This window comes from Oryctolagus cuniculus, chromosome 7 (genome assembly GCF_964237555.1).
Source record: "Oryctolagus cuniculus chromosome 7, mOryCun1.1, whole genome shotgun sequence".
Taxonomy (NCBI): Eukaryota; Metazoa; Chordata; class Mammalia; order Lagomorpha; family Leporidae; genus Oryctolagus; species Oryctolagus cuniculus.
In genome coordinates this window covers 21458725-21474049 of record NC_091438.1, presented here as the reverse complement: position 1 = coordinate 21474049, position 15325 = coordinate 21458725, and the positions used below count along the sequence as shown (strand labels likewise).

General features: G+C 50.5%; 2 protein-coding genes across 18 annotated transcripts in view; one reads left to right on the top strand and one right to left on the bottom strand.

The window, feature by feature from the left end:
* KMT2C (lysine methyltransferase 2C) overlaps positions 1 to 15325 on the bottom strand; it is a 422602-nt gene that overhangs the window by 288928 nt on the left and 118349 nt on the right. For 9 of the 17 annotated variants that reach the window (XM_070077275.1, XM_070077280.1, XM_070077282.1 and 6 more), the window contains exon 7: positions 1617 to 1766. In XM_070077275.1, coding sequence (XP_069933376.1) covers positions 1617 to 1654 — 38 coding nt within the window. In that variant the 5' untranslated portion in view covers positions 1655 to 1766. Of the gene's footprint in view, positions 1 to 639; positions 802 to 1616; positions 1767 to 9929; positions 10065 to 15325 lie in introns of those variants that run through there. The other 8 variants (XM_070077286.1, XM_070077276.1, XM_051857072.2 and 5 more) reach the window with 7 other exon arrangements.
* Positions 10151 to 14540, top strand: CCT8L2 (chaperonin containing TCP1 subunit 8 like 2). Its single transcript, XM_002715080.5, has one exon. The coding sequence runs from the start codon at positions 10422 to 10424 to the stop codon at positions 12111 to 12113; it is 1692 nt and encodes a 563-aa protein (XP_002715126.1). The 5' UTR covers positions 10151 to 10421; the 3' UTR covers positions 12114 to 14540.

The following is a 15325-nucleotide window of genomic DNA, read 5'->3' as shown; positions in this document are numbered from 1 at the left end:
GGTACCGGGAGAGGCGGCAACATGGAGCGAGCAGGACACGCACTCACACACATCGGCGCGGGCGCGCGCACCTCCGCGCGCAGGGGCCGGCGGGGGGCGGCGGGCGGGGCGGGCCGGCCGGGCGGGGCGGGGAGGTGCGGGGCGGGCGGGGCGCCGGCGGGTGCGGGGCGCGCGGGCGGGCGCTGCGGGCCGGGGGCGGAGAGCCGGGCGGGCTGCGAGGGGCGCCGGCCCCCGGGGTCTCCGCCCGCGGCCCCTCCCCCAGGGCCGCCCGCGGCGGGGAGGAGAAAGGGGCCGCCGCCGTGGGGTGCTGAGGGGGCGGCCGACCCGCGGGGCTGGCGCGGGGGCGGCGCGGGGGTCCTGCCCCCGGCCGGCCGCCCCTCCCCCGCGCCGTCAGGCCCCGGCGACGGCGGCGAAGTTTTGACAGCTGCTCCAGTTGTTGTTGTGGGTTCCGGGGTTGCGCGAGCGCCGGCCCCTCAGCTCGCTCGCTCACACTCGCTTTCACACACGCCCGCTCGCTCGCTCTCCCGGGGCAGGGGAGGAGGAAGTTTTGCGTGTGTGCGTGTACCCCACACACACACGAGCGTGGCCGTCGCGCGAGGCCCTCGCCGGGGCTCCCCCGGGGCGACCCGCACCACAGACCTCTCAAACTCGCCGCCGTCTCGCCCACACACAACCGCCTCGCCGTCCTCCGCCCCCTCCCCCCACTCCTCGGCCCCTCACCCGCCCCTCGCGCGCCGCCGCTGCCACTCACGGGGCTCGCTCCGCGCATGCGCCGCTCCCCTCCGCCCGCGGACGCGCCGCCGCCGCTGACCTCACCGCCCCTCCCCCCGCCCCGGGGCTCCCTCCCTCCCCCTCCCTCCCCCTCCCTCCCCCTCCCTCCCAGCTCTGACGCGGCGGCCGGCCGGGCCGCGGCTCCGGCTCCGGCTCCGGCTCCGGCTCCGGCTCGGGAGAGAGCCAAGCTGTGGACAAAGAGATCCGGAATCGGGATCCAGGGAGGCTGGGGCGAGCGGTGTAAACACCCCGACGTGTACGCCGAGAACGAGGCTCGGGAGTGCCTCGGCAGCCCTCACGCGGCGTGTGTAGACGCTACCCGGAGGGGCGCTGGCGGCGTTCGCGCGCCGTGTGCTTTTCGTTTTAGTGGCTGTGGAGGGAAGAAATGGAGTTCAACTTCGCCGTAGTCCGGTTCCAGTTACAGTTTCGTTATTGTAACGTCATGTAAAAAAGCAATCCCGGAAGGTTTTGCAGAGGCAGAAGAGAACCGTGACGCGCAGAGGAGTAAGACGCCTAAAGGCAGGCCAGTGGCAGTGGGTTGTGATGGAGAGGCAGAACCCCAGTGTTTCCTGAGCCCCCTCTTGCCGGACGGAAGAAAAGTGGGGCGAGAAGTAGCCTGAAAGACGAGTTTTCCCCAGAAGAGCGGTCACAGATACGGAATTCCAGAGCGCTTCTGATTCTGACAGATAAGCCTGGACAAGGTTCCCTGGGCTGCCGGCCCTGCCCTGCCCTCCGACTGATACTGCCGGAGCGAAAAAGAAAGTATAGATTGGGACTGGGGGGAAGTATAAGACATAGCACACCATTTGCAGACGGCGTGGGGTCGACCGTCATTGTAAACGCACCTCCTATGCGGGCCTTGTGATGGGCACTTTCCGATCATCCTTCCTTTTCGTCTTCAGTGGCCGATGGAAAGGATTTGCTGGTTTCTCCAGCGGTGTGGCTCGCCTTCCCTTCTTCCCTGCAACCAGGAATTTAACTTTGAACTGTGTTTCCTATTTGGACAAAATAGACATAGTTTGATTTCTAACTGAAAGCATAGATTTTGTTTTTAAATGAGGAATTTGGTTAACATAGTCACTTGAAGTCCTTCAGGGTTTCTGCCTGCTGACTTTCGAGTTAACCGAATTCACAGCCAAAGGGACTTTGGGACTGGGGAGAAGGCGGCTGGTGTGGTAAATACAAACTCTAAATGAAAAGAACCAATTACACAGAGGAATGTGGCATATTTGAAGCTTGTTACTAAGTACAAGTAAGACAACTCAACCCTTTTTCACCTTTTTCTGCATGTTGCACATTAAATGTACACTTTCAAAAATGGATTATTGATCCAAATGTTTATTAGTGTTCAATGCTGAAATTAGAACATTCGTTTCCACTGGGAGTTTCATATGCACAAAATTCTACATCAAGATAGTTTACTTTGATACACTTCTTCAGCACTTCCAAAAATCTGTCAGTGCAAATTGCAAATTGCAAGTCAGTCTGGCTGGAGACTTAAAAGGAAACAAAAGAGAAACCAAGAGTAGAAAGGTGGATGGATGAATGGAAGGTGGCAATGGTGTGCAGTGATGCTTCTGCAAAGCTGATAAAGGTGACTGAGCCTGGCTTTAAGACTCCCTTCTCTTGGGCCACTATGAGCAAAGAGAATTGGGATCTGTTTTAAGAGGATTATAGCGGGCTCATTTGCATGAAGTTTTCATAGGCAGGGAAAATATATCCCAGGGTGCTCTGCAAATTCAGATTCAAGGAACACTTATTCAACATAAAGAAAAGTTTTCCAGAGCTTTTGCCATCACAGTCATCCAAATTACACAGCGCTGAGACCACAATGGCAACAATCCAGGAGGCAGGTAGCTGAGGTTCCTCAAGATCATGAAATCAGGACGAGGGATCAAGTGCAATTTTAAAGAATTAGAATGTCTGATTTCTTTTTTTTAATATTTTATTTATTTGAAAGAGTTACAGACAGAGGTAGAGACAGAGAAAGAGGTCTTCCATCCACTGGTGCACTCCCAGATGGCCACAACGGCCGGAGTTGCGCCAATCTGGAGCCAGGAGCTTCCTCCGAGTCTCCCGTGCAGGGGCCCAAGGACTTGGGCCATCTTCTACTGCTTTCCCAGGCCATAACAGAGAGCTGGACTGGAAGAGGAGCAGCAGCGTCTAGAACCGGTGCCCAAATGGGATGCCAGTGCTTCAGGCCAGGGCTTTAACCCGCTGCACCACAGCACCAGCTCCAGAATGTCTGATTTCTAATACATATACATGGTAAGTATGGATTTTAAAAACATACAAGGGGGAGCCAGCGCTGTGGCTCACTTGCATCCCATATGGGCACCGGGTTCTAGTCCCAGTGGCTCCTCTTCCAGTCCAGCTCTCTGCTGTGGCCCGGGAAGGCAGTGGAGGATGGCCCAAGTGCTTGGGCCCTGCACCCGCATGGGAGACCAGGAGAAGCACCTGGCTCCTGGCTTCAGATCAGCGCGGTGCGCCAGCCACGACAGCCATTGGAAGGTGAACCAACGGCAAAGGGAAGACCTTTCTCTCCGTCTCTCTCTCACTGTCCACTCTGCCTGTCAAAAAATAAAAAAAAAAATTAAAAAATTAAAAAGATTTATTTATTTATTTGAAAGAGTTACACAGAGAGAGAGGAGAGTTAGAGAGAGAGGTCTTCCATTCGCTGGTTCACTCCCCAATTGGCCGTTACAGCCAGAGCTGAGCTGATCCGAAGCCAAGAGCCAGGAGTTTCTTCGGGGTCTCCCACGTGGGTACAGGGGCCCAAGGACTTGGGCCATCTTCTACTGCTTTCCCAGGCCATAGCAAAGAGTTGGATCGGAAGTGGAGCAGCCAGGACTCGAACCAGTGCCCATATGGGATGCTGGCACTGGAGGCGGCGGCTTTACCCACTACGCCACAGTGCCGGCCACACTGATATGGTCTTATTTAGAGTACAGTCTATTACTTTGTTTTAGTGAATGTAAAAATGTAAGGCTCTTCAGAAGTTTTCCAAGAGATGTTTTCCCTCTCTCTGTTTCCCATCAAGTCTTAAGTTCCTCAGGGTTTCTTTTTTTTGTTTCTAAACTTTCACAATTGTGGAAGAACAACTGAAAACTTAAATTTTAGATCTTATAATTTTAGTGTTTATATTTACTGAAGTTGCACTTTAAAAAAGCAGTCAACGGCTATTGCTTTTTGTCCTTTATTTTTCAATAGAAAAAAAAAACAGTTTTGAAGAATTTGTCACTTAAAATTAATTCGTATTTAGCCCAGACTACATGTTTAGCTTTAAAAATTCATACTGCTTTTCATGAGCTATGTCAGTAACAAATAACAAATAACTGGAAAGTTAAAGAAATTGAGAAGGACACAAACAGAACAATCATCTTCAAAAGAAATTTGTATATAAGAGTGTGAGGCCTAAGTAGATGTTATATAGATATGAATCTTGCCTGTAGAGGTCTATACATTAGGCCTGCCAGTAGTACTTAACAAGTATAAACACAAAGGACTAAACAAGGGAAAAACATACAAATAGAAAGATTAAATATTTACATCCATTGTGTGCAAGACCACAGTTTTAAAAGAAATGCATCTGTAGGGTTTGAGGGAAAGGGCGGGGAAGCTTGGAGAACTTTCTGCTGGACAGGGTCACAGGCCAGAGTCTCAAGTGACAGGGGTAATGATTATCATCATGGAAAAGGTCTCTTCCCTCTCCCCACTTCCCTTTCCCCCTCTTTTCTTTCCCACGCATTCTTGGGTTCATCTCCTTTGTAAACAACACTACTGTCTTACTTAGATCCCTAGGGCTGCTACAACAAGTTGCCACAAACTGGCAGGCTGAAAACAGTAGAAATGTGTTCTCGTACAGTTCTGGAGGCCAGACGTCCAAGATCAGTGTTAACAAGGGCTGCTTCCTTAGGGTAGGCATTGAGGAAGCGTCTTTTCTGTGCCTCTCTCTCAGCTCTCAATCCTTGGCTTGGGGTCGCATTGCTGCAGTCTCTGCCTCTGTCATCATATAGCCTTCTTCCCTGTGCCTTCACAGGGCAGTATCGTCTCTGTGTCAGTGTCTTCCCTTCTTATAAAGTCAGCAGTCATATTGAAGTAAAGGCCCACCCTACTCCAGTGTGATCTCATCTTAATTAAGCACATCTGTAAACAACCCTATTTCTTTTTTTTTTTTTTTTTTTTTTTTTTTTTTGACAGGCAGAGTGGACAGTGAGAGAGAGAGACAGAGAGAAAGGTCTTCCTTTTGCCGTTGGTTCACCCTCCAATGGCCGCCGCTGCAGCCGGCGCACCGCGCTGATCCTGGCAGGAGCCAGGAGCCAGGTGCTTTTCCTGGTCTCCCATGGGGTGCAGGGCCCAAGCACCTGGGCCATCCTCCACTGCACTCCCTGGCCATAGCAGAGAGCTGGCCTGGAAGAGGGGCGACCGGGACAGAATCCGGCGCCCCAACCGGGACTAGAACCCGGTGTGCCGGCGCCGCAAGGTGGAGGATTAGCCTATTGAGCCACGGCGCCGGCCCACAACCCTATTTCTGAACAGGGTCACACTCCGAGGTTCCGGGGGGACACGAATGTGTTCATGGGGGACACCTTTCAATACAGTCTAACTACCAAATCTATAATCTTGCTTAAGCATTGTAGTTGATAAAAATGTATATTTTTAGAAACATTTGCAGACTGAACTGACTATATGCAAACTCTTACTGTCACAAATAATTATCTACATTTATATCCAATCTGAAGGAGAAATAAAACCTTTAAAATAAAATTTGACAGGGGCCAGCACTCACCAGAAAGTGAGTTAAAGCCCTGGCCTGAAGCGCCAGCATCCCATATGGGCGCCAGTTCCAGTCCCGGCTGTTCCTCTTCCAATCCAGCTCTCTACTATGGCCTGGGAAAACAGTGAAAGATGGCCCAAGTCCTTGGGCCCCTGCACCTGCGTGGGAGATCCAGAAGAAGTTCCTGGCTCCTGGCTTCAGATCGGCACAGCTCTGGCCATTGCGGCCATCGGGGGAGTGAACCAGCAGATGGAAGACCTCTTTGTCTCTACCTCTGTCTGTAACTCTCTTTCAAATAAATAAAATAAATATTAAAAAATTTTTCTTTAAATAGAGTTTAACAATGACAATGTCCACATAGCAATAAATAAAACTGGCATTTGGTAATTCTGTGGTTAGTTTTATCTATGTAAAAATACATTTTTTTTTATTTTTTTTTTTTAATTTTTTGACAGGCAGAGTGGACAGTGAGAGAGAGAGACAGAGAGAAAGGTCTTCCTTTGCCATTGGTTCACCCTCCAATGGCCGCCGCGGCTGGCGCGCTGCGGCCGGCGCACCGCGCTGATCCGATGGCAGGAGCCAGGAGCCAGGTGCTTTTCCTGGTCTCCCATGGGGTGCAGGGCCCAAGCACCTGGGCCATCCTCCACTGCACTCCCTGGCCACAGCAGAGGGCTGGCCTGGAAGAGGGGCAACCGGGACAGAATCCGGTGCCCCAACCGGGACTAGAACCCGGTGTGCCGGCGCCGCTAGGCGGAGGATTAGCCTACTGAGCCGCGGCGCCGGCCCCTATGTAAAAATACATTTTAAAAATTGGTCCACGACCGGCACTATGGCATAGCAGGTAAAGCCGCCGCCTGCAGTGCCAGCATCCCATATAAGCACTGGTTCAAGACCCGGCTGCTCCGCTTCTGATCCAGCTCTCTGCTGTGGCCAGAGAAAGCAGTAGAGGATCACCCAAGTGTTTGGGCCCTTTGTACCTGTATGGGAGACCCAGAAGAAACTCCAGGCTCCTGGCTTCAGATATTTGCAGCTCCATTCATTGCAGTCATCTGGGGAGTAAACCGGCGGATAAAGACCTCTCTCTGCCTCTGCCTTTCTATAACTCTGCTTTTAAATAAATAAATAAATAAATCTTAAAAAAAAAAAAAAAAAAAACTGGTCCACGGCAGGCTTTGTAGTACAGAAGGTTAAGCTTCTGCCTGCGCTACCAGCCTCCCATAGGAGCACTGCTTAGAATCCCGAGTGATCCATTTCCACCTGGGAAAGCAGCAGAAGATGGCCCGTGTGCCACCTGCCACCCATGTGGGAGGCCCAGATGGAGCTCTACACTCCTGGTTTTGACCTGGACCAGCACTGGGCATCGAGGCCATCTGGGAAGTGAACCAGTAGATAGAAGATCTGTGTGTGTGTGTGTGTGTGTGTGTGTCTTCCTCAGCTTTTCCCTGCCACTCTGACTTTCGAATAAATAATAAGTAAATCTTTTTGTAAGACTTTTTTTTTTTTATTTGAAAGGGAGAGTGACAGAGGCAGAGACAGAGAAAGAGAGCAAAGTCTTTCATGTTCACTCCCCAAATGGCCTCAACAGCCAGAGCTTAGCAGATCCAAGGCCAGGAGCCTGGAGCTTCTTCCAGGTCTCCCATGTTGGTGTGGGGGTCAAAGGACTTGGGCCATCTTCTACTGCTGTTCCAGGCCATAGCAGAGAGCTGGCTTGGAAGTGGAGCAGATGGGACTCGAAGCAGCACCTATATGGGATGCCGGCACTGTAGGCGGCCTCTTTACCCGCTATGCTACAGTGTCGGCCCCATAAGTAAACCTTTTAAAAGAGATTTATTTTATTTATTTGAAATACAGAGTGACAGAGAGAGGTCTTCTATCCATTTATTCATTTCCCAAATGGCCGCATTAGCTGGGGCTGGGCCAGGCAGAAGCCAGGAGCTTCTTATTGGTCTCCCACATGGGTGTCAGGGACCCAAATACTTGGGCCATCTTCTGCTGCTTTCCAAGATGTATTATCAGGGAGCTGAATTGGAAGTGGAGCAACCCCTTGAATCAGTGCCCAAATGGGACTCTGAGCTGCAGGCAGCAGCTTAAACTGCTATGCCACAATACTGGCCCCCAGAAGTGAACCTTTTCTTTTAAAGATTTGATTGATTGATTGATTGATTGATTGATTTGGAAGGCAGAGGCAGAGAGAGATAGAGAGAGGTCTTCTATCTGCTGGTCCACTCCCCAGCAGCAACAGCCCTAGCTGCACTGACGCGAAGCCAGGAGCTTCGTCCAGGTCTCCCATGTAGCATAGTGCATGGGCCAAGGACTTGGGCCATCTTCTGCTGCTTTCCCAGGCCACAGTAGAGAACTTGATGGGAAGTGGAACACCTGGGACTTGAATCGGTGCGCATATGGGAATGCGAGCACTGCAGATGATGGCTTTACCCACTGTGTCACAGCACTGGCCCCCAGAAGTGAATCTTTTTTAAAAATCAGTCCAAAAAATAATGTTTGGGGCCTAGTTTGCGAGACAGTCTGTCTTTAGGGGTCAAACTCAATTACCAGATCATCACTTTCACCTGTGCTGCGTAGTCACCTAGGAAAGGATTTTACAACATAAAATTATAATCTGTTACATCAGAAATGGAGGTTACAACCTCTTCTAGGTTGAACTCGAGATTCCTTGATGTCCTTCCAAGGTCCTGGAGAGCCCAACACTCTCCCAGCCAACGAATTCCTCTCCTTCCCGGCCTTTCCTCCTTACAGCCGCTCCAGTCTTGCGGCTACTTTTGGTGGGATACACATTTCACCATGCTCTTCCAACATCTCTTTTGGCCAACTCCTACTTCTGTTTTTTGTTTTTGTTTTTCCCTCGTTCTTCAGCTCTCACTTTAGACTTCACTTCCATTCCCATACACTCCTCTCAGTGAGGATGGTTATGTCCCCGTAGATGCATCTACACCTTGTGCTTTCCCCCAATCACAGCCTGCAGTCAAAGTGCGCACTTAGCTGTCTGTCTCCACCCTAAGCCTGATGGAGAAAGTGACAATTGTTTGCTTAGTTACCCTATTCATATAGCCGCTCAAGAAATGGTTGTGAAATATACATGAAAATGTATGTTAGGTTTTAGGGAAAGAGCTAACAGAATCCTTTCCAGGAGTGATTATTTAAAAAAGAAATTGTATCTTTACAGATGATATATATGTATACTTTACATTTTGTATTGTTACATTTTATATTTCAATGCGGATACAGACAAGTCTTCTTTGCTCCCATAACTGACACTTGTTAGGTGACGCTCAGAAGCCTGCACAACAGTGGGTGCATTTGGCACAGCGACTTAGACATTGGTTGGGACCCCCACGTGCCATAATTGGGTATGCCTGGGTCATTGAAAGTCCCAACTCCTCAACTTCTGACCCAGCTTCCTGCCAATGCACATCCTGGGAGGCAGGGGTGCTGGCTCAACTACTTGGGTCCCTACCACCCGCTTGGGAGAGACCCAGATTGAGCAGGCATTTGGGGAGTGAACATGCAGATGGAAGATATCTCTCCTTCTCAGCCTTTCAGAAAAATGAAAATAAATAAGTAAAATTTTACAGAAAGCCAAAAAGGTAAAGATAGCAAAACACAGTGATTGTTAAATGGTATCACAAGGAGTCAGCATCTTGGGGAAGTGGGTGAAGCCACTTGCGGCATCCATATTGAAGTGTAGGCTCAAGTCTCAGCTGCTCTGCTTCCGATCCAGCTCCCTGGTAATGTGTCTGGGAAGACATCAGAAGATGGCCCAAGTACTTGGGGCCCTGCTACCACATGAGAGATCTGGATGCGGTTCCTGGCTTCCGGCTTCAGCCTGGCCCAATTGAGGCCAATTGCAGAGTGAACCAAAGGATGGAAGATTTTCCCCTCCTACCCTACCTCCACCCTGTCGCCTTTCAAATAAATAAATAAATATTTAAAATAAATACTGCGGCCGGCGCCACGGCTCACTAGGCTAATCCTCCGCCTTGCGGCGCCAGCACACCGGGTTCTAGTCCCGGTCGGGGCGCCGGATTCTGTCCCGGTTGCCCCTCTTCCAGGCCTGCTCTCTGCTGTGGCCAGGGAGTGCAGTGAAGGATGGCCCAAGTCCTTGGGCCCTGCACCCCATGGGAGACCAGGAAAAGCATCTGGCTCCTGGCTTCGGATCAGCGTGGTGCGTCAGCCGCAGCGCACCAGCCACGGCGGCCATTGGAAGGTGAACCAACGGCAAAGGAAGACCTTTCTCTCTGTCTCTCTCTCTCACTGTCCACTCTGCCTGTAAAAAATAAGTAAATAAATACTGCAAAAACAGAAAAACAAAACAAAGCACAGATATTCTCTCATAATTCCCCCCTCCAGTGAAAAGCCAAAGTACCTGTCACAGCTTCGTCTGGAATTTGAAATGCCTAAGTATTTCCACCTGCTTTTCTCCTCATTGTCTCCGGAGTTCAAAGGAACTGTCCCTCCAATGCTGGACCACAAGGCCTGACTTCCGCCTGCCGATGTGGCCTCCCGGTTGCTAAACGTCCTTCTGTGACCTCATTGCCCAGCCCAGATTCCAATTGCCACTCTGTGACGTCATCAGCTAAAGATCCTGTTTGCTACCAAGTTCGGAGGCCCCAGGAGCCCAGTTCCTGTACAGAAGCAACTGTGGGGATGGTTTTAGGACGGAGCTCTCTGCAGATCACCCTTGGATCCAAGCGAGAGTGCCTCTTCGACGCTGACTTCTTCAGACATCCATATGGGTTTGTAGCTTCTTGTTTCCACTAACCCCTTGAGAAGCTCCAAAGATCAATGTCAAAGGCACTCCTGCTGCCATTTCCAGAGCACCTCGGCAGCCCACGTGGTCTCTCCTTCTCCGCTGGCCATGGACAACACAAACACAGTCCCTTCGGCCCTAGAGCTGCCCCAGCACCTGGCGCCCAGCCCAAAGGAAAGCTCAGCAAGTCCAGGAGAGGAAGCACAGCACCAGCTGAGCAGCACAGCTGCGGTCCAAACCCTGGCCAGTGTCATTCGGCCTTGCTACGGCCCCTGCGGCCGTAAGAAGCTCCTAGTGACCGTCACTGGAGAAACACTGTGCACGGGGTGTGCTGCAGCTATCCTGAGGGCCCTAGAGCTGGAGCACCCAGTGGCCCAGTTCCTCCGGGAAGCAGCCCAAACCCAGGCAGAGAACAGTGGGGATGGCACAGCCTTCCTGATTCTCCTGACAGAAGCCTTACTGGAGCAGGCTGAGGACCTGCTGAAGGCTGGCCTGCCTCGCACACAGCTCCGGGAGGCCTACGCCACAGCCACGGCAGAGGTCCTGGCCGCACTGCCCTCCCTGGCCATCCGATCTCTGGGGCCTTTGGAAGATCCTTCCTGGGCTCTGTACTCCGTGATGAATACCCACACTCTGTCCAATACAGAGTTCTTGACCAAGCTGGTGGCCCACGCATGCTGGGCTAGCAAGGAGCTGGATGGCAGCTTCAAGCCAGAGCGTGTAGGAGTGTGCACGCTGCGTGGAGGGGCGCTGGAGGATTCCTGCCTACTCCCGGGCCTAGTGATGTCTGGGAAACCCTGTGGACAGATGACCGCCGTGTTAACCGGTGCCAGGGTGGCTCTCTTTGTTTGTCCCTTTGGTCCCGGCAGCCCAAATGCACCAGCAATTGCCCTTCTTTCTAGTCCTGATGACCTAGCTACATTTAGTAAGGGAAGTGAACAATTGATACAAAAGCAGATTTCCCAGCTGGAAACTGTAGGCATTAATGTGGTGGTGGTATGGGGAGAAATTGATGAGCAAACCCTCACGCTGGCTGATGAACATGGCATCATGGTGATTGAAGCCAAGTCACGGAAGGAGATGGTCTACCTGAGTGAGGTGCTGGACACTCCTTTGCTAACTCAACTGGTTCCTCCTCTGAAGCCAGGGAAGTGCCAGAGGGTTTACAGGCAGGAGCTGGGAGAAGGTGTGGCTGTGGTATTTGAATGGGGCTGTCCAGGGACACCTGCCCTCACCTTGGTCCTCAGGGGGGCCACAGCTGAAGGGCTGCGGGGTGCACAGCAGGCTGCCTACCATGGCATCGATGCCTATTTCCAGCTGTGCCAAGATCCCAGGCTGATTCCAGGAGCTGGGGCCACAGAGATGGCTCTGGCAAAAATGCTGTCAGACAAGGGAAGAAAATTGGAAGGGCCAAATGGTCCTGCGTTCCTAGCATTTTCCCGGGCCCTTCGGTCTCTTCCTAAAACCTTGGCTGAGAACGCAGGCTTAGCTGCCTCGGACGTGATGGCAGAGATGAGTGGAGTTCACCAAGTTGGAAACTTCCTAATAGGAGTGGGAGCTGAAGGGATGATCAATGTGGCTCAGGAAGGGGTATGGGACTCCCTAACGGCCAAAGCCCAAGGACTTCAAGCAGTCGCTGATGTGGTGCTGCAGCTCGTGACTGTGGATAAAATTGTGATGGCCAAGAAAAGTCCCACCCAGCAGCAGATCTTGAATCCTGACACTAAGAAGAAAAAGGAAAGCCTATCTGCCATGCAAAAAAAAATCCTTCAAATGTACAAGGAACATCATTCGCAATAAATCAGGGATTGCCAAGGAGGACATAATCTCCCCTAAAATTAATGTTTGCCTTACTTATTCCCTCCATCTTTGGTACTGTTGGAGTCCCTTCCTTCAGATAAAAACAACACAAAGATACACGAAAGCTCTTCTAACTGGCTTACTTCCTCCCCATGTTTTGACTTTTTCATTTCCTGTTTCTCTCCATCAGAATCTGTTCCTTTCCCACAATAAGAGCAGGATTCAATCCTAATAAGATTTTTAAATTGAGTACCTAGACTTTAGGGATGCAAAAAAAAAAAAAGTTCAGTAATCGCTTCGCAACTATTTGAGTATTCCCTGTGTGCTACTCAAATATAACATGAATTTATGTCTAGAAGTCACTTTAGCACTCAGAACAGCAGTTCCAGCTTATAGCAACGGCACGTCATTCCTGTTGTGATTATTTGAAAAAAGAAGAGACTATCACTTTGAGGCAAAATAAATAAAAGTAGGAAAGAAGCTGCCGGCAGGCAGAAATTTAAGTTTTTAAATGCATCCTTGGCATAGATAACAGAAAAACACACCTGAGAACTGTGCTAAGGACTGAGGTGGGACGGAAGCTGCAGGGTGGGTTGGGGATAGGTCTGGGAGGGATGGGAGGAGAGGCCTGGATATCTGGGGCATTAAGGAAGGATCTGAGCAGGCTAGGTGGGTTTAGCACATGAGGGGTCTTCAAAATTTCATGGAAGATGCAAATTATGAAAAAACTATGCATGGATTTCCAATTTTTTGCACCAAATCAAATTTTTTTTTTTTTTTTTTTGACAGGCAGACAGTGAGAGAGAGAGAGAGAGAGAGACAGAGAGAAAGGTCTTCCTTCCGGTGGTTCACTCCCCAAATGGTAGCTACAGCTGGCGCTCTGTGCCAATCCAAAGCCAGGAGCCAGGTGCTTCCTCCTGGTCTCCCATGGGGTGCAGGGCCCAAGCACTTGGGCCATCCTCCACTGCCTTCCCGGGCCATAGCAGAGGACTGGACTGGAAGAGGAGCAACCGGGACTAGAACCCGGCGCCCCAACCAGGACTAGAACCCCGTGTGCCAGCGCTGCAGGTGGAGGATTAGCCTAGTGAGCCACGGCGCCGGCCTTGATTTTTTTTTTTAAGATTTTATTTTATTTGAGAGTTAGAGTTACAGACAGTGAGAGGGAGAGATATAAAGGTCTTCCATCCATCGGTTCACTCCCCAGAAATCCACAACAGCGGGAGCTGTGCCGATCCGAAGCCAGGAGCCAGGAGCTTCTTCCTGGTCTCCTACATGGGTCAGGGGCCCAAGGACTTGAGCCATCATCTACTGCTTTCCCAGGCCATAGCAGAGGAGCTGGACTGGAAGTGGAGCAGCTGGGACTAGAACCGGCACCTTTTGGGATGCCGGCGCCACAGGCGGAGGATTAATCTACTGCCTCACGGGCCGGCCCCATTGATGTTTATTTTTCATCTACTTGAAAGGCAAAGTAAGAGAGAGAGAGAGAGAGAGAGAGAGATCTCATCCACTGGTTCACTTCCCAAATGCCCAAAGCATCAAGAGCTAAGTCAGGCAGAAGGTAACAGCCCAGAACTCCAACCAGGTCTGCCAGATGGGGGCAGGGTTCCAAGGTTCCAAGAATTTGGGCCATCACCCACTGCCTCCCAGGATGCATTAGCAGGAAATGGTGGTGTCCCAAGCAGCAGCTTTACACCCTGAGCCAAAAGCCCACCTCAAACTTATATTTAACTTCTATTTTGGGGGCCAGAGTTGTGGCACAGTAAGTTAAGCCTCTGCCTGTGATACATCCCATATGGATGCTGGTTACAGTCTGGGCTGCTCTATTTCACATCCAGCTCATTGCTAATCTGGGAAAGTAGCTGAAGATGGCCCAAGTACTTGGGCACCTGCCACCCATGTGCGAGAACCGAATGGGGTTTAAGCACCTAGCTTCCAGCTGGCTCAATCTTAGCTGCTGCAGCCATTTGGGGATTAAACCAGTAGATGGAAGATATTCTCTCCCTCCTTCTCTCTCTCATTCATTCTGCCATTTAAGTAAATAAAATTTTTAAAAATAATAAATTCTATTTTTTGCATGAACTGTTTCAGGCACCCTTTTACCACCCCAGTTCTTTTCAACTTTGTCCAGCCCAGTTACTCTGCTTCTCTGGAAAAAGAGCAAACCTAGGCGATGACAAGGCACAACCTCTTATAAGCATAAACACACACAAGCTTTAGACATTTAGAGACCTGAATGCAAGATACAAATGTCCTGCAGAATGCATAGAAGCTGCAACAAAGCCAAACAAATTCTGAAAAATGTTAAAGTTTAAGTGAAATCCTAAAAATCTTTTAGTAAGCAAAAAATGGTCAATTAAAAGTACCTAACTGTATTTATCACTACTATTTTGAGAAAAATAAAGTTTCATTGATATGAATTTGACTTCATTACAGTTTTTTTTTTTTTTTTTTTTTTTGACAGGCAGAGTGGACAGTGAGAGAGAGAGACAGAGAGAAAGGTCTTCCTTTTGCCGTTGGTTCACCCTCCAATGGCCGCCGCTGCAGCCGGCGCACCGCGCTGATCCTGGCAGGAGCCAGGAGCCAGGTGCTTTTCCTGGTCTCCCATGGGGTGCAGGGCCCAAGCACCTGGGCCATCCTCCACTGCACTCCCTGGCCATAGCAGAGAGCTGGCCTGGAAGAGGGGCGACCGGGACAGAATCCGGCGCCCCAACCGGGACTAGAACCCGGTGTGCCGGCGCCGCAAGGTGGAGGATTAGCCTATTGAGCCACGGCGCCGGCCTCATTACAGTTTTTTTAAAGGATTTTTATGTGCTTATTTCAAAAGCAAAGTTACAGAGAGAGATGGAGAGAGAGAGACAGAGAGACAGATTTTCCATTTGCTGGTTCACTTCCTAAATAGCCACACTGGGGAGACTGGGTCAGATCAAAGCCAGGAGCCTTGAACTTCGTCCAGGTCACTCATGTGAGTTTCAAGGGCTCAGGTACTTGGGCCATCTTCAGTTGCTTTCCCAAGCACATTAGCCAGGAGCTAGATTGGAAGTGGAGCAGCAGGGATTCAAAATAGTACTTATTCAAACTGGTACTTACAAGGAATGCCGATGTCATAGGCAGAAACTTAACCTGCTGTGCCACAAAGCCAGCCTCCATTATGTTGTTGTGATTTTTTTTTAACAGATTTATTTATTTGTCTGAAAGGCAGAGTTACAGAGAGG